This window comes from Odocoileus virginianus, chromosome 13 (assembly GCF_023699985.2).
Source record: "Odocoileus virginianus isolate 20LAN1187 ecotype Illinois chromosome 13, Ovbor_1.2, whole genome shotgun sequence".
Lineage (NCBI taxonomy): Eukaryota > Metazoa > Chordata > Mammalia > Artiodactyla > Cervidae > Odocoileus > Odocoileus virginianus.
In genome coordinates this window covers 34564200-34591600 of record NC_069686.1, presented here as the reverse complement: position 1 = coordinate 34591600, position 27401 = coordinate 34564200, and the positions used below count along the sequence as shown (strand labels likewise).

Below are 27401 nucleotides of genomic sequence, written 5' to 3'. Positions count from 1 at the left end.
GGTACATCATGTGAAATGCTGGGCTGGATGAAGCACAACCTGGAATCGAAATTGCTGGGGAAAACATCAATAACCTCAGAAACGCATATGATACCACTCTTAGGGCAGAAAGCAAAGAAGAACTGAAGAGCCTCTTGAAGGTGAAAGGAGAGAGTGAAAAAGCTGGCTTAAAATTCAACATTCAAAAAACTTAAGATCATGGCCTCCGGTCCCATCACTTCAATGGCAAATAGATGGGGAAACACTGGAAACAATAAAAGACATTATTTTGGGCTCCAAAATTACTTGTAGATGGTGACTGCAGCCATGAAATTAAAAGACGCTTGCTCCTTGGAAGAAAAGCTATGGCAAACGTAAACAGCATATTAAAAAGCAGAGATATTACTTTGCCAGCACAGGTCATCTAGTTAAAGCTATGTACACTTTTTCCAGAAGTCATGTATGGAGGTGAGAGCTGGACTAAAAAGAAAGCTGAGAGCTGAAGAACTGATGCTTCTGAACTGTGGTGTTGGAGAAGACTCTTGAGAGTCCCTTGGACTGCAAGGAGATCCAACCAGTTGATCCTAAAGGAGATCAGTCCTGAGTGTTCACTGGAAGAACTAATGTTGAAGCTGAAACTCCAATACTCTGGCCACCTGATACCAAGAGGTGTGACTCATTTGAAAAGACCCTGATGCTGGGAAAGATTGAAGGCTGGAGAAGAAGGGGACAACAGAGGATGAGATGGCTGGATGGTATCACTGACTCAGTGGACATGAGTTTGAGCAAGCTCTGGAAGTTGGAGACTTCTAGGACAGGGAAGCCAGGTGTGCTGCATTCCATGGGGTTGCAACGAGTCAGACACGACTGAGTGACTGAACTGAACTGAAAGTAATTTTGAACTAGTTCTTCATGTTTTGGAACAGAAAGTGTGACTACATCAAACTAAAAAGCTTCTGCACAGTAAAGAAAACAGAGCGAAAAAATAATCTTTGCAGTGCGAGAAAATGTTTGCAAACCATATAACTGATACAGGTTAATAGCCACAATACATAAGAAACTCCTACAAATAAATAGCAAGAAATCGCAAATAATCCAATTAAAGAATGGGTGAAAAAGGCATACAAATGGCCATAAGGCACATTAGATACTCAACATCGCTAATCAGAGAAACACAAATTAAAACCATAATGAGATATCATTTCACACCTGTCAGGATAGCTGTTATCAAAAAACCAAGAAATAACAAATGCTGGCAAGGGTGTGCAGAAATTGGAACCCCAGTATACCAGTGGTGGAAAGTAAGCTGTATAGCCACAATGGAAAATGGTATGGAAGTTTCTTATAAAATTGCACTTAAGTATTATATATAGTAGCTAAGATATGGAAATAATCTGTCCATGGAATAATTAATGGATAAAGAAGATATATATAAAATACACATACACACAAAGCAAAGCAATTTAGCCATAAAAATGAAATGAATGAAGTCTTGCCACCTGCAACAACATGGATGGACTCTGAAGGCTAAGTGAACGAGTATTATATAATCTCACTTACAAGTAGATTGTAAAAAAACAAAAAACCCAAGCTTACAGAAACAGAGAACAGATTGATGGCTGTCGTAGAGGATGGCTTGGGAGGTGAGAGAAATGGGTGAAGAGGGTCAAAATGTACAAACTTTTAGCTATAAAACAAGGAAATCATGGGAGATAAAATGTACAGCACGGTGAGTATAGCTAGTAATACTGTATTATGTCTTTGAAAGTTGCTTGGAATAAGTCTTAAAATTCCACCTCACAAGAAAAAAAACAATGTTAATATGTTAACTAAATTTATTTGTAGTAATCATTTTACAATGTATACAAGTACCATACCAAACCACTGCATTTACACCTGAAACTAATATAATGTTTTATGTCAATTATACTTAATGAAAACACACAGCTTTCCCCAATATTTACATGCCTTAGGACATATATCCTAGTGAGCACCTACTGCTGCTGCTAAGTCACTTGTGTCCAACTCTGTGCGACCCCATAGACGGCAGCCCACCAGGCTCCCCCGCCCCTGGGATTCTCCAGGCAGGAACACTGGAGTGGGTTGCCATTTCCTTCTCCAATGCATGAAAGTGAAAAGTGAAAGTGAAGTCACTCAGTCATGTCCGACTCCTAGCAACCCCATGGACTGCAGCCCACCAGGCCCCTCCGTCCATGGGATTTTCCAGGCAAGAGTACTGGAGTGGGGTGCCACTTGCCTTCTCTGAAAGTGAGCACCTACTAGGGAGGGTAAACTGGAGTAAAGATGAAGTGAAAGTCGCTCGTTCATTTGCAACACCATGGACTGTGCAGTCAATGGAATTCTCCAGGCCAGAATACTGGAATGGGTAGCCATTCCCTTCTCCAGGGGATCTTCCCAAACCAGGGATGGAACCCAGGTCTCACACTGCAGGCGAAGTCTTTACCAGCTGAGCCACCAGGGAAGCCCAAAGATGAAGAAGAAGGGAAAACATGAGGGGCCTGCGTGGATCAGCAGTAACGACCACAGTCTGAAAACTGCAAGCAGCTCAAATTTATGTGCCAGAAATCTAAAAAGAATAAAAAACCAACAAGTTTTCAAATAAATACATTCTATTTCTGGACAGGAAAACTTAATTGAAAAACACGAAATGTTAGTTCTCTTAAAATGGAAGAATTAAATTTAATTCCAGATAAAAACACAACTTTGCCTTTTAAACATCTCTCTGTTTACGTATTTACAGATTATATTTGGCAGGGACAGGGAAATGTACATACTAGTATCTGAAAATAGCAAAGGAAATAATGAAAAGAGAAACCATGAACAACTTGTCTTATTAAATATGAAATCTACTCTAAGTTTCCCTGGTGGCTCAGTGGTACACAATCCATCTGCCAACGTAGGAGACAAAGGTTCAATCCTAAGAGTTCCTGGAGATGGAAATGGCAACCAACTCCAGTATTTTTTTTTTAACTTACTTTTAACTGAAGGATGATTGCTTTATAGGATTGTGTTGGTGCCTGTCAACACTACAGTATTCTTGCCTCAGAAACCCATGGACAGAGGAGCCTAATAGACTACAGTCCAGGGGTCATCAGTCAGGCATGAGTTGGGTGACTAAACAACAATAATCAGGAAAAGGTGTAATATTGAATTAGAAATAGAGTGAAAAAGAAAACCCAAAAACAGATGTCACAATATGTGAGAGTTTAATATATGACAAAGAAAGCTATTTCAATCAAGTGAGAAAAATAAAGGTTTGACACAAAATTGAAACAACCAAAATATTAATCGTGGTGGTTTCCTCATGGAAAAAGAAACTTAAGGTAATTTACTTTCTTCTGTTTAACTTATGGCTGCTTCATTTTCCTCCCAGTGAGCCCACATTTAAATAAGCAGGAAAAACAAGACACTATCATTAGTCAAAACCAAAAAGACATATAATGAAAAAATACCGAGTGGATATTTTATAACCATTCAACTTTTAGAGCTTTTAAAAAAGATATGTTTAGTATATTTAAATACAGTTCACAAACATCTTTCCCCCCAAATTTAGCATATCTGCAATTAATTCACAGCTTTCTGAATTTTCTCAACTATATGAGAATGACAACTACCTCTCAGGACTACTGTTTTGATTAAATGAGATTACACACATAAACTTCATAGAGCTTTTAGGGGGAAAAAACACCAGAAAACGCTTAGAGGCTAAAGAATAGAGCTATTATCAATAACCATAAAATAGACATCTTTAAGTGAGGCCTCAGGCTTAAACATTATTTTTCTAAACACCATGAAATGTATGAGAAGAGCATTCAGAACATTAGCAAAAAGAACCAGAATATTACTATCTTAAAATTAAGTACTGAGGGAAAAAAGAAATGCCGTACAGCAACGTCATTCTCTCCTTCCCTAAGGAAAATCAAGCAACTTTTGTCTTTCTGATTCTGTGTTAAGGAAGATACAAGCAAAGAAGTATTTTAAATGACTAAATATCAGAAAAAATCTACATCAAATTTACAGTAAGACAAAAGTAGACAAATTTTTGTTTACAAAGGAGTATGTTCTAATGTAATGCTTAATTGAAAATTATCAATTACTGTATACCTGTTTCCATTCTAATTGTGATGGGGAGAATTCAAATGCTGTAAAAATTGATTTATATTTGATTCCTGTATCTCTTATTACCCCTTCATGGATTACAGCCTAGCCATGGCGAAGGGGATTGGGTAACTCAATAAAAGCTCTGAGCCATGCCCTACAGGGTTACCCAAGACTGATAAGTCATAGTGAAGAGTTCTAACAAAACGAGGAACAGCAAATCCTCCCAGTTCTCGCCAGGAGAACCCCACGAATAGTATGAAAAGGCAAAATGCTGTGACACTGGGAGACGAGCCCCCATGTCAAGGAGGCGTCCAGCATGCTACTGGAGAAGAGCAGTGACCAGCTCCAGGAAGAATATGAAGCAGCTGCGCCAAAGCGAAAAACCACCCTCCGCTGTGGATGTGTCTGGTGGTGAAAATAACGTCCGATGCTGTAAAAAAAAAATACTGCATAGGAAACAGGAATGTTAGGTCCACGAATCAAGGTAAATTGCAAGTGGTCAAACAGGAGATGGCCAAGAGTGAACACTGACATTTTATGAATCAGTGAACCAAAACTGATGGCAATGGCTGAGTTTAATTCAGATGACCACTGTATCTACTACTGTGGGCAAGAATCCCGTAGAAGAAATGAAGTAGCCCTCATAGTCAACAAAAGAATCAAAATGTAGCATTTGGGTAAAATCTTAATAACAAGAGAATCAACTCCATTCATCTCCAAGGCAAACCATTCAATGTCACAGCATGTCTATGTGCCAACCACTAATACCGAAGAAGTTGAAGATAACTGGTTAATTTAGAACACCTTCTAGAAATACTGTTAAAAAGAAAAAGTACTTTTCATCATAGGGTGTTGGAAAGCAAAAGTAAAAAGTCAAGAGATACTCAGAATAACAGGCAAGTGTGGACTCAAGAGTACAAAATGAAGCAGGGCAAAGGCTAACAAGAGTTTTGTCAAGAGAACACGCTGGTCATAGGCAACATTTCAACAACCCAAGAAATACCTCTATATATGAACATCATCAGATGGTTAATACCAAAATCAGAGTGATTATATTATTTGTAGTCCAAGATGGAGAAGCTCTACACAGTCAGCAAAAACAAGACCTGGAGCTGACTATGGCTCAGATCATGAGCTCCTCATTGCAAAATTCAGGCTTACATGGAAGAAAGTAGGGAAAAGCACTAGGCCATTCAGATATGACCTAAATCAAATTCCTTATGATTATACAGGGAAGTGACAAATGGTTAATGGGTTAGATCTCACAGACAAGAGTGCCTAAAGAACTATGGATGGAGGTGTAACACTGTATAGGATGCAGTGATCAAAACCATACCCAAGAAAAAGAAATGCAAGAAGGCAAAGTGGTTATCTGAGGAAGCTTTACGAATAGCTGAGGAAAGAAGAGAAGTAAAACGCAAGGGAGAAAGGTGAAGGTATGCCAAACTGAGCACAGAGTTCCAGAGAACAGCAAGTGGAGATAAGAAGGCCTTCTTAGATGGGCACGATGAAGGACAGAAATGATTAAGGACCTAACAGAAGCAGAAGAGATTAAAAGGAGGCAACAACACACAGAAAAACTATACATATATATAAAAGGTCTTATTGACCCAGGTAACTATGATGATTTAAAAAAATCTAGATGTTCTAGGTGGTCACTCACCTAGAGCCAGATATCCTGGAGTGTGAAATCAAGTGGGTTTTAAGACACATTACTACAACAAAGCTAGTGGAGGTGACAGAATTCCAACTGAGTTATTTAAAACCCTAAAAGATGATGCTGTTCAATACCACACTCAACATGCCGGCAAATTTGGAAAACTCAGCAGTGACCACAGTTCTGGAAAAGGTCAATTTTCATTCCAATCCCAAATAAAGACAACACCAAAGAATATTCAGACCAACGAACAATTGCACTCATTTCACATGCCCGCAAGGTAATGCTTAAACCCCTTCAAGCTAAGCATCAGCAGTACATGAACCAAGTATCTCCAGATGTACAAGCTGGGTTTAAAAAAGGCAGAGGAACCACAGATCAAATTGCGAAGGTTCACTGGTCATGAAGAAAGCAAAGAAATTCTGGAAAAATATCTACTTCTGTTTCATGTGCTGCTCGTGCTAAGTTGCTTCAGTCATGTCCGACTCTTTGCGACCCCATGGACGGTAACCTGTCAGACTCCTCTGTCCATGAGATTCTGCAGGCATGCATACTGGAGTGGGTTACAATTTCCTTCTCCAACTTTTGTTTCACTGACTTAGACTGTAGGGACCACAGCAAACTGTGGGAAATTCTTAAAAGAGATGGGAATAGAGACCACCTTACCTGTCTCCTGAGAACCTATATGTAGGTCAAGAAGCAACAATTAGACATGGAACAACGGACTGGTTCCATACTGGGAAAGGACAACAAGGCTGTATATTGTCGCCCTGCTTATTTAACTTATATGCAGAGTATATCATGTGAAATGCCAGACTGGATGAATCTCAAGCTAGAATCAAGATTGCTGGGAGTAATACCAACAACCTCAGATACGCAGATGACTCCACTCTTAACGGCAGAATGTAAAGAGGAACTAAAGAGCCTCTTGACAACAGTGAAAGAGGAGAGTGAAAAAGCTGGCTTAAAACTCAACATTCAAAAAACTAAGATCATGGCATCTGGTTCCATCACTTCATGGCCAACAGAAAGGGAAAAAGTGGGAACAGTGACAGACTACTTTCTTGGGCTTCAAAATCACTGCACATGGTGACTGCAGCCATGAAATTAAGACGCTTGGTTCCTTGGAAGGAAAGCTATGACAAACCTAGACAGTGTATTAAAAAGCAGACATCACATTGCCAACAAAGGTCGGCAGAGTCACAGCTATGGTGTTTCCAGTAGTCATGTACAGATGTTAGACTTGGATCATTAAGAAGGCTGAGCCTGAAGAATTGATGTTTTCAAATTGTGGTGCTGGAGAAAATTCTTGAGAATCCCTTAGACTGCAAGGAGTTCTAGCTAGTCACTTCAAAAGGAAATCAATCCTGAATATTCATTGGAAGGAGTGATGCTGAAGCTTAAGCTCCAATACTTTCGCCACCTAACGCGAACAGCCAACTGACTGGAAAGGACCCTGATGCTAGGAAAGATTGAGGACAAAAGGAGAAGGGGACAGCAGAGGATGAGATGGTCAGATAGGGTCACTGATTCAGTGCAGGGAGCCGGCCTGAACGTACAGGCCCCTTACGGCCCTAAGAGAGAACAAAGGGTCTCTCTTTGTCCTGCCACCCCTTCTTGTTAAAGTATAGACTGGCATTTATCCCCTTCAGGGAAAAAACACCCCGGTGACCTTTCGCCTGTTTTCCTGGTGCTGATAAACTCGTCGTGCTTAAAGCCTGTTTTCTATCTAGTTAATGTTCTATTGATCTTAGTCATGTTGGGCGCTAGGGTGATGCTTTACTGATCTTAAGTGGAGGAATTTAAAACATCTGTGCCTGTAGCTCTGCACATATGCAAACCTTTGATCTATTAGTAACTCCTGTTAGCATACATATAGGTGTGGTATTCTTCAATAAAGTTGGCAGAGTCAGACGCAAGCTGACTCTGTCCCTCTCAACCCCATCTTTCTAAGTCTTTCTGAGTCTTATTTTTCTTAGGTACTCTGGTAATTGCGTTCTCGACCAGTTCGTTTGCCGGCAGGCTCCGGCAATTCAGTGGACATGAATTTGAGTAAACTCAGAGAGAGTGGAGGACAGGGGAACCTGACGAGTTGCAGTCCACGGGGTTGCAAAGAGCTGAACATAATTTACTGACTGAACAACAACAATCTCTCATTAAGTCCCAGGAATATTATTTTTTAAAATAAATCATTCAAATAATTTTTCACTCTTTGCCACAGAAAAGAAAGGAAAAGGGTTCAACTGAGTAGATGATCTCTAAAACAGAGTAAGGATTAGTCTTTCGTGGTGGTCCAGTGGTTAAGAATCTGCCTGCCAGTGCAGGGGACATAGCTTTGATCCCTGATCAGGGAAAATTCCACACGCCTTGGGACAACTAAGCTGGTGCATCTCAACTACTGAGTCAGTGCTATACCACCCATGCTCTGTAACGAGAAGCCACCACAAGAAGAAGCCCCTGGACCACAACTAGAGAGGAGCCCTCACACGCCGCAAGCAGAAAAAGTACATGCACAACAAAGACGACTCAGCACAGCCAAGAGTAAATAATAAATAACATTTAAAATACAAAGAATCAATGTAGCAAGTAAACAATTATAAGGAAATAAATATATTCCAATGGTACTTACTGCGCCAGAAGCTGTACCTAAAAAAAAATAAGGGAAGAGTATTACAATATGATAAATCATGCTGTCCTTAAGTTTTAAAATATTTATTCACACTACTTTTTCTCCTCATACCATGACACTAAGTATCCTAAGACTGTCCCATATGACTTATGTGCTTGCTCTCTTTCCCACAAAAACAAAACATCCATAGTGCAAAGCACTTTCAGAATTAAGTTGGCACTTTGAACTTTCAATCTACAAACTCACTTGACAGCCGTTAGAGAAGCTAACAGCTTGCCTTTTGTTTCTCCTCTTTCTATTATTATAGCTGTCCCATCTTGACTAATTCCTATTTCTTTGCTATACTGCTGATAGTAATGAATGTGTATAGTAATATATAGTAATGAGTGTTTCAGACCTCTGATACTATTCTTTAAAGTGAAAGCCACTCAGTCGTGTCTGATTCTCTGTGACTCCATGGACTGTAGCCTGCCAGACTCCTCTGTCCATGGAATTCTCCAGGCCAGAATACTGGAGTGGGTAGCTGTTTCCTTCTCCAGGGTATCTTCCCAACCCAGGGATTAAACCCAGGTCTCCTGCATTGCAGGCAGATTCTTTACTGCCTGAGCCACCAGGGAAGCCCTCTATGCTTTAGGTTTATGACAATTTCAATTATCTAGGTTCCAAAACACATGCTATATAATACTGGATCCTTTGGCCATCACATATCCCCGTTTAAATTAGATTAAGTAAAATTTTAACGCTCAGTTCCTCCTGTGCACTAGCCACATTTCAATACTCAATAATTACATGTGGCTATACATGACACTACAGATTACAGAACTCCTTCCTTGCAGAAAGTTCTATTAGATGGTACTATCTTAAACTACTACCAAAGCCCTCTTAAGACATAAAAGGAAATCCACATTAGTTACAAAGTTCATATAAATAATCATTATATGAACAAGTAGCTTAAAACAAGTAGCTTAAAATTATATGTAAAAAAACAATGACTGTAAAAAGAAAACAAAGCTAAGTACATAGATACTAAACAGCAATCAAAAGCAGCTAGTATGAAATATCAGTAAGAGAGCCAGAGCATTTAAAAACTAAAAAGAAAATGTAAAGGTAATTTTCCAGGATTATTTACGGTAATAGTAACCAGCTTGATACCTAAATAGACCTAAAATACTATTCTAAAGTGTATCAGAATATTGTGACAGCTTAAATGATGAAATCCATGAAACATCTTAAAAAGATTAACTATGACCCATATAAACCCACATACTGCATTTTAAACGTGTTTCAACTGATGTTTAAAAGAAAAAATGTTTTGGCAGAATCATGGGACAAAGTACACCATCTAGAATACATGAAACATTACTTGTATATAATTGAAGCATTATTATTATACATTAAAGTCATTCTATTATTTATAACACTTATAGGTAACCTGCTGGAAAAAAAAATATGCATTATCAGAGGACTTACAAACTACACAGACCAAGCAGGTATCAAAAAAATGACTGAAGTAGTCCAGAAGGCTGAGAGTGCATACTTGATATCTGAACTATGGAGTCCCTATCCCATTCCACAAGATTTGCTGAATATAAATATGGACTCAACCAAAATTTTTCATTCAAATATTCTTTGAGTATCTACTGTACTGAGAAGGACCACTATATATATTAAAAGTACAGATCATCCAACTTTAAAATAAATTCAATCTTTGTGTCAAATGATAAATTCAACTTTATATAAGCCTGCGGATTTTAATGTTAGCAACTAATTATAAAATTTAAAAACACTGTCTGAGCCAAAGTATATCCTGTAGACCAAATCTGGCCCCAGAATTCCATACCTAAAATTATGACAATTTCTTATGGATTTAATTATGAATGCTATTTAAAAAAAAACAAAAACTGGGAGCTGATTATAATGCCCAAGAGACACTGTTTTATTCCTCATTCGAGGACAGTTGTGACTGTCTATATTAAGTCTAGTGTATCACCATAAATGGTATACATACCTGCTGCTACATCCATATTATTTACTCCTGGCTGTAAGAATAAAAAATGAAATTAGTAACATTTACTTTGCGCAAGCTATATTTTATATACAATCCTCATAAAGCATAGTCAATCAACCCCTTCTCTAAGTTTGGCATTAAAACTCATCACAGTGGCCAAAGCTATCCTGAGTAACAGGAATTCTTTAGTGTTATTTATCCCACATCAGAATAAACATCTCTATGTTCTGATTTAGAAATATGTGTTAGAAATTAAAGGGCACTGGCCAAGACCCTGTGGGAAATTTTTACATAATTATTATATACTATATGCAGTGTACTACTTTGTAATATTAAAAACAAACTTTGAAATGTATCTGCCCCTAGGGGTTTTGGAGAAGTCACCGCAAACCTATCCCAGTGGAGTATGCCACATCTGTTCATTAAAACTAACCAATAAGTAAGTCACACTAATTTTAATATCATAATGATTTCTATATTGCTATACTATCTAATAGTCTAATAGGGTGATAAGATTATTCAAGAATTTCCTAAGTAATGTGCCATAGTTGAAGTCTCATGAATTGTGGATTTCAAATGAAATCTGATTTCTAAATTTAGGATCCAGTATTAAATCACATCACATCAACTTTTAATCAGCGCTCAGTAGAGCATATGTCTACTGTTTAAGATTAGAATGCTACTAGAGCAATTAAATGCTTCTAGCTAACAATTCATGCTTTTCAGAATTCTAGACTTGCTTAATGTAGAATAACTAAGGATGTATATCTATTATAAATAACTTAAAAAGTCCTTGTAATTCCCATCTTATAGTACTCGGGAGGCTCTTAAATGACTAACATGAATGCCTGCAAAATATATATGCTGTTTCATACACAAAAGAAATCAAAACATCACACAAAAAGTTATTTTCACAAGATTACCGGTAAGGCAGGCTGCATGGAAGCCTGAGACATATGAGACATCATCATTCCAGGCATTACTGAAGACATCATTCCAGGCATCTAGAACAAAAGTAAAAAAAAGTTACTATGTAAAACCAAAGCACCTAATAAGATTTCAAGAATTTGGTTATTAAAGCAACTGTGTACAATTTAAGATTAAAACCCAATGAATACTATACTAGATGAATAGCATGCTTAGTAAGTGCTTGTTGAATGAATGAAGTTATTTTATTAATGATCTGTGTGTGTGTCATCATAATTACTTTAACAAGTACATTTAAAAGTTGAGATTATGTGGTATTTGTAACCTAAAATTTAAGAATATTCATTTCCTTTTAACTCAAAACCAACGCTTTTTACCCTTCTTTGGAGCAGGCAAAAGTTTTTTTTTCAGCGTTTCTCACCTTTGTTTTTTAATATCTGTATTAAATAATTTTCATATTCATCTGGTCTTTTTAAAAAAAACCTCTTAAGTCAAAGGTGCTTGTAACTTGTGGACTTTAAACAAATACATAAGCAATAGACTTTTCAAACTCAAATCTATGCTCACATCTATAAAGAAAAACTTAAAGCATATACACATATGCATATCTGAAAAAAGAAAGTATTAGCTTGATAGCTTAATCTCATCTACCAATGACTGTCATCCAAACCTATGAATAAATCTTCACTACTATGAATAAAAATCACAAAAACTGACACAAATTTCCAAAGGATTTGTCAGATATTTAGTACAATCTCACATCATAATTTTAATATGAACAAATCTAAGGAAAACATGGAGAGAGATAAAATTATATAAAACAATCACAGGTACTAGAACAAGGTAACCAGTTATTCAGCAGTTTCAAACTAAATGAACAACCTAAAAAACAGGAACAAAAAAGAAGCATATTGGTTCACAGGAACATATAAAGCCTACTGAAAGTAGAGGAGAACACTCAAACACCGATGTTTATTACTTGTGAAAGTCAGTCAACTCATGATGCAAAACCAGGCTAAGTATCATTAAAATGAAGTTGCATGGTATTTATGGATGAAAAAAATTAACAAAAAAAGCCCTTTCTTCTTCAAAACATTCAATAAATAGTTTAAACATCACTAAACAAGAACTTGACAGAAAACATGTGACTAGAATTTGAAATATAGGTCAAATAATGTTTTCTTTTTTAAAGTACAGAATTTCAAAACAAATTATTGACGAGCCTCTACAACCCCATGACTAACAGAATTAGGCTTTTTCTCCTTCTTCCTTCAACAGATATATCCTCACAATTAATTCTGCTTTAGGCTAACAGCAAAATATGTTTGAATTCTTAAAGAACTAAGTAACAAATTATGAGGGGAAGCATAGTGGGGAACAGAGAGAAATGGCCTGCTATTAAAATGGTCTGTATATAAAATTAGAAGCTAGTAACACATCACCAAACTAGGATTCTAAGCCAAACAGAGAAACCAAAGTCTTTTCTCTTAAGAATTAAAGACACTGAAGGGAAAAAATAAATTGGGAATATGAGATGAACAGATGCACACTATCATATATAAAATGAACAGCAAGGACTTACTGTACAGTCCAGAGAACTATATTCAACATCTTGTAATAAACTATAATGAAAAATAAAAAAAAGAATATACATATATATATATATATGTTTAACCAAATCACTGCACTGTACACCTGAACTAATACTGTAAATCAGCTAGACTTCAATTAAAAGAAAAATAAATTCCACATTAATACCAAAATTGTAGCTACAAAGACTTTTGTGGCAACATGTAAAATGCTTATGACTGGGAAAAAGTGATAATCAAAATAGTACATACACTATGATTAAAATTTTGAAACACAGATGTATATATCATAAAATCTGGAATAAAATTTACCAGAAATGATAATATGGGTTATTTATTTCTCATTCTACTTTTCAAACCTTCTGGAGTGATGTCTTTAAAACTAAACAACCAAACTGAAAGAATTCTGTCCTAATTTTACTTCTTAAAAAAAGGATTAAAGACATTTTAAAAGTGGGGTAAAATCTCCATCATGCAATAGAGTATTTCCACATGACGGAAGTACAGATGACTGTACAAATAAATTAAATTGCAAACTGAAATACTCTACTTCAGTAAGACAGCGTGATCAAAGCCCATCTTAAAACAAAGCACAAAAGGGCTTACATATAACAAAAATTTTACTAGACCAGGTCAATGAGATAGCAAAGAATATCTGAAGAGAATTTGACAGAGTTCTCTCAACTGTTCTTCTTCCCACACTTCAGATTTTAAAACATCTCAAAAATTTGCCTTTATAGATTAGTACTCGTGCTACTGATTACATGATGAAATTTAATGTCAAAAAGTTAAATTCTCCCTCTGAATCTCTGTATATTTTGAAGGGTAGCAACCAGTTAAAAGCTTGTTCATCCTAACAAACACTGGTAAGATTCTTAAATTATGTACAACTGAGTATCAGGCAAGAACACTGGACTGGGTTGCCATTTCCTTCTCCAGGGAATCTCCCCCGACTCTGGCATCCAACTTGCATCTCTCCTGCATTGGCAGGCGGGTTCTTTATCACTAGCACCACCTGGGAAGCCCTCTAAAGATAAACAAATCTTTAGTTTAATTCTAAACCTAAACTGTTATGTTATTAACATGAAACCAAGGGACAAAAACATAAATACGCAAAGTACTGTTTCTCATGAAAAACTATTACAAGAATCTGATAAAATTAAGAGCTCCTACAGAGACTTGCACATCATAGAAAAGCTTGTTTCTCAAAGTCTGAAAAATCTATTTTGCAGAACTGCTACGACTTCCACTCTGCATTAATTCTAGGATACACCTAATATGGAGGTGCACGTGTCAACCTGCCTGACTGAAGCTGAATTCCTTTGGAGGATTTGTGTTGACTGACGCCAGTCACTTGGCATCATCATCAATCTGAGACCATTAAATTTTTCTAAGTTATTTATTTGTTTTAACACCACAATGGTAATGGGAATCTAGGCTGCAAGCTTATGACAGAACTGGCTTGTGGTTTAAATCCTCAGAAGTGACTTTTTTGCCTTATGGCAACCCACTCCAGTACTCTTGCCTAGAAAATCCCATGGACGGAGGAGCCTAGTGCAGGCTAATGTCCATGGGGTCACAAAGAGTTGGACACGACTGAGCGATTTCACTTCACTTTTGCCCAATTAGCAAAGTCGAGACATCTGAGTTGCTCTGCGGTCCCTTTTTACACGGCAGACTGTCTCTTGCTTCACAGGCAGGGAACAGCCCTTTGGCATCCCGACTGTATCCAGACTTCTCATTTAAGCTCGTTTTCTCTCACTCAGGGCATGTAATATTCTGTTGGCCAAAGAGTTTGGATTTTTCCAAAAATCCGAACAAACTCTTTGGCCAATACAATATAATGGAATTTCTCATCAATAATGAGATCTTAAGTTCAACAAAGACAGGATATTCATTCAAAATGGTTAAAGGGAACAATTCTTGCACAGTTGCTACAATAATGCCACAACAAATTCCATAAGGCAGGTCCTCTTAAAGCTTCAAAGTGGTAGCTTACACTAAGCTTGCTGAGAAGCACACTAAAAAATGACAAATGACCCTGTAGAGCTTTACAGATTTCTACGTACGCTACTTTAGCAAATATATGAAGTGCTACAGTTAAGAATTTTTAGTTGTTAGGAGACAAAGAAAGAATGAGAAGGGTGAAAGGCATACGTGAGATATAAACTAAATTGCCTAAAATATTAAGCATCTAAATATAATGGACACTTTGGCACCTTTAAAAAAATAACTCATACACAACTTGATATGCTTTTTCAAAGTAGGCAGGCAATGATTTGAGTGATATGTTTCTCTTTTTTTAATGATAAAAGTTAAATCAAGAAAATCTCTTGAAAATTCTAAGAATCATCCATTTGCAGAAAATAAAAAAATGAGTAAAAACTAGGGAGCACCACACAATCCACTCAGTCATTCTTAGCATCCTAGTTTAGAAAATTTCTCATGTTAGACAAAAAAAAGCATGACTCATTGATCACTCTAGATATTTTAATTTTTAAAAAAATTTCAGTAATAAAAGCAATCCTGTTAATGCTATAGCAAATTAGTTACACAAAATGTAAATTAGCCCAATTTTATTATGATATGAAAACAAAAGTGCACATCTTCACATTGGCACCTCAAAATTTCTTTTCTTCATAATTATTTCCTGAAGTGTCTCCTGTTGGAAAGAAATCACACAACCTAACTTATTTTTTGTCTAAATATTAACTCTTGAATTTGGTTGGCTTTTAAAAGACCACTCTCCCTCCCCTTGTAGCTGTAAACTGATTACTTAGATAGTTTGAGTCTCGCCTTTACATTTGGTTCCTTTTAAATGTGCTAAAGTTAATTCCACAACACACTCTACAGAGCCTAGTAAGTATAGTATTTAAAGACAACTATTTCCTATACCACTAACTTATCTTATATATAAATATATGAATGCAAAATATTAAGTTTTGAATAAATGTGACAACTACATCTTTGAATGTAACTAAATGTTCATTCAATTGGAAATAAATAGAAACACCTGTTTAAAGCATATTCTTAACAACCCAAAATGAGTGGCTGCATTCCGGGACAATCATTTACTTCCTCTTCATCTACAGTTATAAATAAACTCCAGACATCTGTCACTTTCTGATATAACATTTAAACAAAAAAATAGATAATATTTGCAAAACCACTTCAACATGGAGTAAAACCTTCCATTTAATAAGTCAACTTCCAGTAGTCATTATTAGTTTGCTAAATTCTTTTAACCTGAAGACTTTAGAATCACTGAAGTAAAACACTATTCCTTCAAATTCTAAGGTGTAATGTAATGGCAATCTCATACAGAAATACAAGGAAGCAGCCTAGTACATCTATTAAATATACTCTGGAATCAGATTGCCAGAATTCCTACCCCAGTTGTGTAACCCTGGGCAACTTTCCTTAACCCTCAATTTCCTCACCCACAATACGAGGAAAAATAGTACTCATCTGATAGGATTGTTGTAGGAATTAAAGGGAATAATACATGAATACACACAGGCACTTAAAGCAGCACTCAATAAATGAAAGTTGTTTTATTACAACTGCTCTCCAACTCATATAAAGTATCCCTCATATTGCCCCTTCTTTAGTCTATTCCCTAGCTATCTGTTATATATGAACTTCAGTTTTTTAAAGACATCTAGTAAATACTGTAAAGCCATCACTTTCAGTAGGAATCAAAACAAGTAACAAGAGGTCAATCCTAGATTAAGGATCACATTTAGTGCTAGCTCCTCAGTGTCACTTTATAAGTCACTCAACTCTCCAAGCCTTATTATTCCTCTCTAAAATCTAGTCAATCCACTTTTGAGTCTGGTTGGATCAAATTCAATAGGGAACATGAATCAGTTATATACAAACATGGTGATAAAAACTATGATTTTAACACAGATTAGGTATCAGTTCTACTCCCTGAAACCTTACAAAACTATATGAAAAAAGAGCAAGTAAGGAGTTTAAAATATTTAGTCCACTGTCTCTTGTCAAGCCCAAAACTTCTTAAATGAAGGTATGGAAAATATACGTGACACATAAACTTAGGACCTGAATAAAAATGAACTTTTAATTTTTAAAAAGCTCTAAACATACTGGGGACACACACAAATTGTGGTGTTTCATGTCACATGCAATTAAAGATTTTATAAAACTTCCTCTAAAAAGTCAACTAAGCCTCTTTCTGGATTCAAGTCCTCTAGGACAAATGCAAAGAGGGACATAAGACTATTACTACCCCAAATGCTTTAAACTAGATTTACTATTGTATCTAGCTAAATCATTAGATATTTGTCTACATGAAACTTAATTACACAGATATAGCAGAGACTCAAAACACCTGCAGTAGACAACGTTATGATTAGTGCTTGCATCTGCAGAAGCAAAGAGTGACTGTCTACTTTATTTAATAAAAATATGATAAAAAATATGCAATCATCTTAAAACTACTAAAAAAATCATCGATCTGAGCATTAATAACTTTCTTGATACCTGAGGACCAAATAAAGTATACAAAGTCCATGTTTTCAAACAGAAACTTAATGCTCATTCGTTAATCAAAATTGAGAAAGTCTTAGCCCAAACAGATCAGGACCTAATTATAAAAATTGTCTTAAAAATAAGTCTAAAATAAATGAGATGAAAATTTTGTTAAAAAAAAAAAAGCCTAAGACAAAGAAAACTACATTTCAACTCAGTTCTCACTTGCTGGCATGTTTAGTCCTTTAAGAGATTTGACAAACAGCAACTCTCAGATTTGGAGAATATTCAGATTTCCACTTTGAGGGCAGTGGATTACTAATTAAGAAAGAAGCAGATTTTCTTTCAAGCCCGACATGCAAAAATATCACATATTTAGTGACCACTAACTACAATGAAACTTTTTTAATAAGTAAAAGAAACATGATTACTTGATTAGGGAGAAAAAAAGAAAATATAAAAGTCATCTTCACTAAATATCCAAATATCTACAACTATCATGACAATCCAATCAGCAGTTGAAAGATGAGAAAACCGAGTTTGGCCAGGCATCTGAGTAATTCCTGAAGTTCCCTGAGTGCAGGGTACAGACAGCGTTCGTCTTTGTACTGATGCACAGTCAAGAAGAGGCTTAACGTCTACTGACTAAAATGGATAGTGTCTACTGGCTAAACTGACAACAGAAATGTGAACGTATGGAAATAGGAAATAAGAATGCAAGACCAACGACAACTTTACGAGACATTGTATACCCAGATTCCTACTTATAAACCTTTACAACTTAGGCCAATTATTTCTACAAGAACTCTAGTACACTAGTACATAGCTGTGTGTATATATATAGGTGCCAAATCTCTATCTATTGATATACTACTTCATAATGACCAGAAGTTATGCCATCAAAATTTCTAATAAATCCAATTAAAAACCAACGAGTTAGCCTGTTACAATCTATTCTTTCCTTTTTCCCTTATTTTGGATGGTAACCCACTCCAGTATTCTTGACTGGAGAACTCCAAGGACAGAGCAGCCAGGCAGGCTACAGTCACGACTGAGCGACTCACACACACACACACACACACACACACACACACACACACCCCACACCACACCACACCACACACACCACACACATGTGTGTTAATATGCCCTTTTCTCCTAAAAAGCAGACTAAACGGATAAATGTTCCCAATCCATTTCTCACAAAATGTTAAATTTCAGGCAATGTTAATTCTATGCAACGTGGTAGACAAAGCAAAATAAACAGACAAGGGGGGCAGTAATGGAAAGTGCAGAAGTGGGGGAGGGAAAGATGGCCAAATAAAACTGAAAATACTAGGTAAAAAGTTTTAAAAGGCTTCAGCAAAACTTGACATCTTTAGAAAATACTGCACCCTGTGAATCTCAGGGCAGGTACCCCAGGGCAAAGGGGTATAGCTCATTCTTCCAAAATGACAGTCTCCTTAACATCTCTCCAAGTAATCCCCATATACTTAGAAATACTACTCTAGCTGAAGTTTTTGAATAAATTCATACTTAAATAAGTTGCCATGTAAAGATAATGAAACTAAAACCTATCAAAATCTCACTGTATTCACAGGCCAAAAGTTATATCAACACGTTAGGTATGGGTCAATCTATTTTTTAAAATGTACTCACCTGGGTAATATAAATGCATAAAGAAAGTTACCCAGATTCAACAATCTGTAAGTAGACAACCTAAAAAAAAATCTTTTTGTCACTGGCTAATGTCCAATTACACGGGAAGGACTTTGTGAACACCCAAAATTGACGATAACTTAAAAGCAACAACAAATAAACTTATAACATTAGTCACAGTCAGATCAATCTAAGATAACAATATACTGGATTTTTCTGGAAGGCCTATATTTCAAATCATTTCTCCCTAGGGTATGGAAAAATATGTGGTGGCAAAACTTAAAGAGATGATCAGCAATGAAGTCATACAGACAGAAATACACTTGCCTGTAATTTAAAGTAAATGGAAGTAACTTCTTTAATTTTATTCACCAAACAAATATTACTTATGTATTTCATCTTATTTCTCTTCCATTTTTGTCAAATGAAAAATCAATTGTAAAGGCAGACTCTAAAAATAAGTGGTGGCAATATAAAGTCATAAGTAACTACTGAAAGCAGTTACATGTAACTGACTAATCTCCTGGCTTATATTGTAGGAAAGAGTATCTGTGTTTGTTTCATTCATTCAACAAGTAATTTACTGAGCACCCATGATGTGCCAAGAACTGTGCTCAGCACTATAGACTTCTTAAAAGTTCAGATCACAGCCTCTGCCCTCTAAGAGCTTACAATCTATTACTCATTGAAAAGACAAAGCAAGTAAAACCATAATAAAACAAGGCTAGAATAAGTGAAACAGTAAGAGTTATGAGCAGATTACATAGGATTTTATTTTGATAATCTGAAAGGGAGATGTATGCTGGGCAAATTTATTGCTGAGGACCTCTTGGAGAAGGCAGGACTTGAAATGGCAGAATTTATTTAGGTAAATAAAGTAAAGTTCACAGTGGTAATGAGCTGGTTGGGGCAGGAGAGCAAGAAAAACACAAGCTTGGTCGTGAAATAATATAATCACTCAAAATACCATGAGAAGACCAGTCCGAATTCATATTAGGGAATGCAAAGGCATGCAGCTCAGAATCATGCTTTGAATTATACACCAAGAGATCACTGCAAGTTAAGTTGTAGAAAGTAGATGTTAAGCTATAGGCACAGGAAAACACTGGAAGTTCTAGGGCAAGAAAATAACTCACTGAAATCTAAAAAGTTTTTGAGGGGACAAGTTTGAAGCAAGAAAACTAGCTAAAAAGTTATAACGATATCCAAGGCATGATGCAGCTCAGATAGCAACAGGAATAGAAATAAGGTCTATAAAAACCTGCCTTATTCAAAATGAGAATAAGAAAATCCAACTTAAAGAGGAATTACTCATTTATCAATTTAACTAACAAAAGCAAAAAGAAAAAATACTGAATAACTAGAATTAGGGAGGCATTACTAAAAGAATTTATTTTCTTATATATCAACCCATAAAATCTTATATATATCATCTATCCTTATCAAATGATCTAAATTGAATCATAGGCTGTTAGAGCTGAAAGGGACCTTAATTTTTTTATTCTACTCTTCTCATTAAAAGAAGAGAAAAATTAAGAATTAAAGAAAGGGGAAAAAAGATGGGGAGGAAGACTCTTGGGCTTAACTGAAGAAAAAAAATCACCTGTATAAGGACAGTTTATGTTGTAGAAAAGACAACAGAAGAGTAAGATGTGAAAATATTTTAAAGCAAAACATTATTTACAATACACATGGAGAAAGAAGACAGCTTCATACATATCTTAATACAATCTCTTACTGGAAATAACATTCATACAACTTGTAAGGTCCCTTCCAACTGTAAGATCCTATAATTCTATAAAAGTAGAAGCAAAACTTTCCCATCGGAAGCTACTGTACAATAAGAAAGGTAAATTTAACTTACAGGATAAACTTCAAAGAGTATTATTAAGCCCTATTTGATAATTTCCAAATGCTTATTACTACTAACAGATTGAGTCTGAATTCTACAAAGGGCATTATAGGTTATCTTCTGAATTAAAACAAATGAAAGCATACTACTCCTTTAATCATTTGCTCTAATTTCAAAAAATACAAACTCTGGCTAACGTAGACTGTTATGTTCAGTCTGCATATTATTTTACAAATTTTAAAATTTCATGTCACGTTCAATAGCATTCCAAATACCACAATCATTTAGCAAGTAAGACTGCCACCAATTATAGTCCTCAGCTGGCCCCAGAATGAGATCTTAAAGTGAACTAGACAATATACATGAAGGTTCCATAACCTTCAGTTGCAACGTCTGAAGAATCTGTGAATTAACTTTTTAAAATTGGATGGCAGAACCCTACCAACTTTGTGTCACTGCAGCCAACTATATAGGCACCCTGCTTCTTATTATCTTCTGACCACTTACTGCTCACTAACACTTCTGAGGTTGGGTAGAAAGAAGACATGATGCAGAAAGAAAGATCAAGTTTGAGAATTACCAACTTATTTTAAGGTAGTTTTTTTATAGGGCTTTAAATTAGATTCCTGGATACATGATTATATTATTCATGCCCTCTCAGTCTGCTATAACACCTAAAATAAGCATTTATTTTACCATGATCTGGGCTCCATATTTGTTAGATACCAAGAGGGAAAAAAAGGAATAACCTAATTTAAGGGGAAAAAAAAAAGGGGATTCTCTTAATTTCCTCAAAGCTGGACTCTTAAGTCATTCAATCATTATCCTAAAAGGAGCCAAAGAGACAGACAGACTTTTTACACATCTAAATAGGGGTAAGCATAAAGGCGCAAAAGCTTAAAGGGCATTCCTGGTCTAGGAAAAATGTAGAAGAAAACCACAAGGTAAAAGTATCTGAATGAATGTGTACCAAGTAGCAAATAACCTTACTAGGAAGACGGTCACTATAAAGTAAAGAGAAAGGGCCATAAAGCAAACTGTGACCAGCTTATGTCAATGAGATACATGAATACTTAAAAAATAAAATAATATTTGCATGTTACTCGAAATGACTAGCTGGTATCTTGGTTTTGGTAGTGCAATAGCACCAATACAGCAAGGGTAAGCAGGTCAATCCCTTGCAAAACTTACCTTGATTGGCCCAATGGAAACAGAAGGCCCCAGAAAAGAGAGAAGCATCTGGCAGTAGCAAATTGTTTTATTTTATCTTTCTGTGGAAAGAAACTAATTTTAAATAAGAACCAGAGCATTTAAAGAATAAATATTTTTTTAAAGCTCATTATCTAGTTAGAGCAGCTCTACTAAGAAAACAAGAAGAGCTCCTTGCTGTTTAGAGATGGAATGAAACAGAAGAGGAATCAGAGTTGTTTCTCCATCACCTAGGGAGTTTTAAAACTTGTGTTATCCTAAAGTAACATAAATAGTTCTTTTATTTAAAGAACTCCTACAAGTAGAATCTTTTGGGCCTGGTGCCTTTGAATAAAGACTTTTATACAAAATTAAGGGCTATATTTCAAATAAAAAAGATAAACCACTTGACATTAAGCCCTTCTACTCTTGAGTTTAAAAAAAAAAAAGACAGAGTGAGCTCCTTTCTCCACTGCAATTTCACCAATAACTCAAACCATCAAGGTTTAAATGATTATCAAAGCAAATGATGCCCCCAACTGGTAGAAAGCTCATACCTAATTGACTGGCTTTCCAAAATATTGTTATCCTAAACAGTTGATGATTTATCCAGATACTAAATGGAAAGAACCCAGCCACCAAAGGATATGTGTATTACAGAACCTAACAGGGGGCATAAAATTATTTATGGTAACCAAACCTGTTACCTTTCTTCACTGTTTTTCTAGGAATTCAGTTTTAATGAATTCATTGAGTCAGCATTAAAATCTTTTGGTCCAAATCACTCCCACAAAATGTCTGTTTACAATTTATGCTGGAAATGGAAGGGATAGCTAGCTCAAAAGCAGGAGTGCAGAAGCAATAAGCATTTAAGAAAACAAAAAAACAAACTAGTGTAAGTGGTAAATAATCTACCTATTTGGCACCATCCTATGAAGAACCAAATCAGAGTAGAATCTTCCCACATCTACCCCCACCACACACATACACACAGGACAGGAAGCTATTTCAGAAATAAAATTCATTCTAAGTCAAAGGCCTAAACGATTGCTGTTTACAGATTCTATGCAGGTACAACGTCCACCGACATAAATTGTATTGACATAGCAAATTACTTCAGTTGACATTCTTGGGGGGAGTAAAGCCATTAAACTCAAAAGCTTAGATATACATTGCTACTTCTAAATTAAAAATACAAAATAAAATAAAAACAACTCAGCTTTGTTACTGCAGAAAGCAAACCTCTTATACAGCAGACTTTTCAATACAATCAAAATTTGATTAGTGTCATGATTATCCAACATTTCACTTACTTAAAAACATTATTTTGACATAAAATGAAACAAACAGCTCCAAGTATGCCACAGATTTTGAAATTCTTTGACATAAGAATACCACAGGCAAAAGTAAACAAAAACAAATCATTCTTACTTGTCCCATTGGTGGTCCTCCCATTGGGGGCATCATTTGTGGCATCATTCCATGAGGTACAGGAGGCATATTCGCTCTCTGACCCATAGGATGCATTCCCATTGGGGCATAATGCATGCCAGGGTGCCCCATCTGAAAAAGAGGGACAATTTAAAAATTTGCCAAGTTTCAATAAATGACTCTCAAAAATTTGATTCCTATAAATCAGTTCTGTGCATCACATAATATTTGGCTAATGTTTGACTCAATTACTTGGCTAAACTTTCTTGTCTTAAATAAAAGAATTACACCAGTGTTTATGAGCTTTAACTTGACCAAATTTCAAAAAATGGAAAAATTAAAATCAGTTCCGGACACCTAATTCATAGTTTTTTAGAGCATGCTGATTTAATCAATTGTCAGTTGGCTTGCTAACTGAGAGGAAATGCATGTGAAGACCAGCTTAACTGTTATGGTGAAAACCAAGACTTTGTCCTACTTCACAGATATAAGATAGCTAACTATGTTCATTTTATAACGTCACATTATCAGATTCATTTCTAAGCTGATTTTAAGCTTTAGAACGCTGAAAATTTACCCAATTAACTGAGATGAGGGCTGATCTTATAAAAGAGAGCGTCGGTACCCGGGGACACTTCACTCCTAACAAACAAACATATTATTTCCTAATAGGATCTCTAACACAGCTAAAATTACTTATGCAAAAAAATATTTTCCTCCCAAAGACTAAGCTCTGTTATTTACGAGCACTAAACGTAAACAACCAATTTAGGCACCTTAATGCGCTTTTTATAAGCCAACTCCTTTCTTTACGTGTGTCCATTGTTCCAGGTCGTAAAACCAGGTAGTTATCTGCTGCCAATTCTCCCAGCTATCCCCCCTCTGCGAACACCACTACTACTAGTTAAGATTCTGGCAGACTCTGTTAAAAAGTCTACGGAAAAAGTCGCCGTCTCCGCCTCCCCGTCCCTGCTTAACCCGGCCTACCTCTCCAAAACGCTCACCCCGCCCAGGGCCCAGCACCTCCACCGCGCATCTGCCTAGGCCGAGCCTACTGAGAACTTCCAGGGTCCCACTTCCTTTCCTTTGTGCATCCCCGCTCTCCATTTCTCTCCCTCGGAACAAATCCCACCATCTCGAGCTCTTCCTTCGTCCACTCTCATCTTCTTCTCCTTTTGGAGAATGCTTCCTGTCTCTCTGACTCCGTTTTTCATTGTGCCGCTTTCCCTCTGCCCCACCGCTCCCTTACCGAGGGCCGTCTCCTCAGGAAGCCGTCAGCAGAGACCCAAGAGCTGGAGCAGAGGCTTGAGCCGGACAATCTCCGCTCCCCGTCCCCGAGACCCCGCGACGGAGGATGGTTCTCCATTTCACTCACCATGAGGCCTCCACGCTCGGCTCCCGTCCCCGGCCTCATCGTCGGGCTCAGACTGCTCCGCCGGCGGCCACTGCCGCTACACATACCAACAAAAAGCGATCTGAGTGGCTGGCGCCCACTGGGGCCAAAGGTTAAAGGCTGCCCTGCGCTATAGGGTGGGATCAGCGGGGCCAGTAGGCTGACAGGCTTTCCCGCTGTCCAATCAGACTGCGCTGCCGACTCGCAGCTCTTCGGCGATTCGCCCCCGACCTCAGCCTAACTCAGCGTCGCCGGCATGGGGTTGGGGGAGGGGGACGGAAGAAGTTTCCGCGCCGATTGCCCTGCAGGGAAAACTCCACCAACTTTCCCCGGGACGGGAAGACGACGGTGTCCCAGCTTCCCGAACTTAAGACTGCCACACCACGTAAAGGGTGGGCCAGTGGAGGCCTGCCACCTTCAACACCCCCTCCCCACCCCGCCCGAATTACCTATGCCCCACAAACCTGAGGCCGCCAGGGGTAGGGTAGGGTGGGATCGGGGTAGGGTAAGCAGCCTCTTGCGTTAGCAGCAGTGACTAGGGCCGGTAGTGTGCGCGCGGGACTAGAGGCGGAGGAAGGGCGCGGGGCAAGCTAGAGGAGGGGTCGTCAGGAGCGGGTACGAGCTCTTACACACCAGCTGGCCAGCGCGCGCCAGGGTGGGGCGGGGTGGAGGCCTGCCCAGCGGCTTGGAGGGAAGTTGTGGTAGGGGCGGGGCGAACAATGTGAAAGGGAAGGCGGTATTGGGCAGTTAAGGGAGATGAGAGCGCCAGGCGCTGAGCTCCCGTTAATGAGGGAAGCCGGGGGGAGAGTGCAGGTGTAGAGAAGATGGGAGAAAGCAAACAGATTCGGGACTGTGTGTTAGCGTGCACTGGCGGGCGCTAGGACCGGGCGTAGAGGAGGTGCGGCTTCGGGACTGCGAAGGCAAGCTCTAGTTTAGAGGTGACGCGAAGGTGGCGGAGATTTCTGGCGGAGAGACTAAACGCTGCAGGGAGAGGAAACTCGGCTTCTTTGGGCCTCGGCTCGCCTTCCGTCTTACTGCTTGCGGGTCGTGCTCTGGTCCAGGGGCGCTCAGCCTCTCCTCGGCCCCACGGCACCTTTCTTGCCCCAGCGCGCACCCTTGCGCACCCCTGCGCGCCAGGGCCTAGTGGTGGAGGCCGCGGGGGGCCCGGCCGCTCATTGGCTACTGCGACCGCGGGCGGGGTGGGTGGGCGACGCGCTGGACCTCAGAGAGCCTGAGCGTCTTTCCCGCCATGTCGTTTGTGGAGAGCGGGAAGCGTTCGGCCCTTCTGCGCCGCCGGCCCGGCACTCCTGTCCCGTTCGCTCGACCTGCGTATTCCGTTTTCAGTCAGGGAGATAGTTGGGGTGAGGGCGAAGTCGAAGAGGAGGAGGGATGCGACCAAGTGGCCCGTGATTTGCGGGCGGAGTTCTCGGCCGGGTCGTCGTCGAAACCCAGAAAGGACTCGGTACTCCGGCCAGATGGGGACGGATCTCCGCTTCTGCCCGATAAACGCAATGGCATTTTCTCGGCGGATGCGGGTGGTAAAGCCCTGGCTCGGCGTTGGCCGGTCCAGGTCCTTTCAATTCTCTGTTCGCTGCTGTTCGCCACCCTCCTTGCCTGCCTGCTCGCCATCACCTACCTGGTCGTAAAAGGTACAGAAGGAAGCCGGGGCCTTGAAAGCCTATCCAGAGTTTACTTCAGTTGAGCTTGGACGTGGCCCTTGCCTTCATCGCCCTCGCCCCCATCGAAGGCGGCAAGCTTGGTAGCTGGTTTTATCCATACGCTTCATCCGCACCTTTCTTTGGTCTTCCCCTTTGTCTTCTCTTTTCTTAAAAGTAGAAGACTTTGGTCGGTGATCAGGAGGCCCGTTTTAAGAAAGGGTCTTGATAGGTTGGTAGTCTTGAAGAAATAAATCAGTGAACACTTGGGGATAAAATATTGGTAAAATCAAGCAAAATGCAAAACAGCTGTCCTTAAAGGAAGGCGGTGAAGAGGGTAATTTTAAAAGGCTATACAAGTTCGAAGACTTTAATCCGCAGATGTTAGAGGTGTACAATCCACTTGTTCTGTGCACATTGAATTCCTGAAGAACAAGGATCTCCATTGCACAGGCCAAAAGGTCTACTTCGGTAAAGTAGTCCCTCGGGTTTTGTACTAAGTTTGCAACCCAGTGTTACTGGTGAAATTCTGTTGCACAGCAAGATAGTCTGTTCTTTCTCTGATTAATGGCTTTACATTTCCGTGTCTGAAGTTGAAATACTGGCCAGGTTGAAATAGAAATATGCCTTGATAGGTTTTCCAGAACTCGTACAAATGTATTATGTGTTTGGATATTTTACCGTGGGAAGAATCAGACCTGAGTTGAAACCTCAGTTCTAACTGTGATTTTGGCTAAGTTATTGGGGAAAAAAACTACGTTAGTTTGTTGTATGAAAAGCACCCAACATGTTACTCGAGTACTAGTTTTACTTCACCA

At 38.2% G+C, this 27401-nt stretch overlaps 2 protein-coding genes across 9 annotated transcripts in view; one reads left to right on the top strand and one right to left on the bottom strand.

Moving 5' to 3' along the window:
- PRPF40A (pre-mRNA processing factor 40 homolog A) overlaps positions 1-25009 on the bottom strand; it is a 58182-nt gene extending 33173 nt beyond the window's left edge. For 4 of the 7 annotated variants that reach the window (XM_070476185.1, XM_020900391.2, XM_020900392.2 and 1 more), the window contains exons 1-5: positions 24785-25009; positions 23536-23667; positions 11319-11399; positions 10396-10426; positions 8388-8404 (exon numbers count right to left, since the gene is read on the bottom strand). In XM_070476185.1, the coding sequence (XP_070332286.1) occupies positions 8388-8404; positions 10396-10426; positions 11319-11399; positions 23536-23667; positions 24785-24994 (471 nt within the window). In that variant the 5' untranslated portion in view covers positions 24995-25009. The remainder of the gene's footprint in view (positions 1-8387; positions 8405-10395; positions 10427-11318; positions 11400-23535; positions 23668-24784) is intronic. The other 3 variants (XM_020900394.2, XM_070476187.1, XM_070476188.1) reach the window with 1 other exon arrangement.
- A 154-nt stretch (positions 25010-25163) lies between these two features.
- The window catches only part of ARL6IP6 (ARF like GTPase 6 interacting protein 6), a 34324-nt gene continuing 32086 nt past the window's right edge, over positions 25164-27401 (top strand). The window contains exon 1 of one of the 2 annotated variants that reach the window (XM_070476189.1): positions 25164-26577. In XM_070476189.1, the coding sequence (XP_070332290.1) occupies positions 26178-26577 (400 nt within the window). In that variant the 5' untranslated portion in view covers positions 25164-26177. The remainder of the gene's footprint in view (positions 26578-27401) is intronic. The other variant, XM_020900397.2, reaches the window with a different exon arrangement.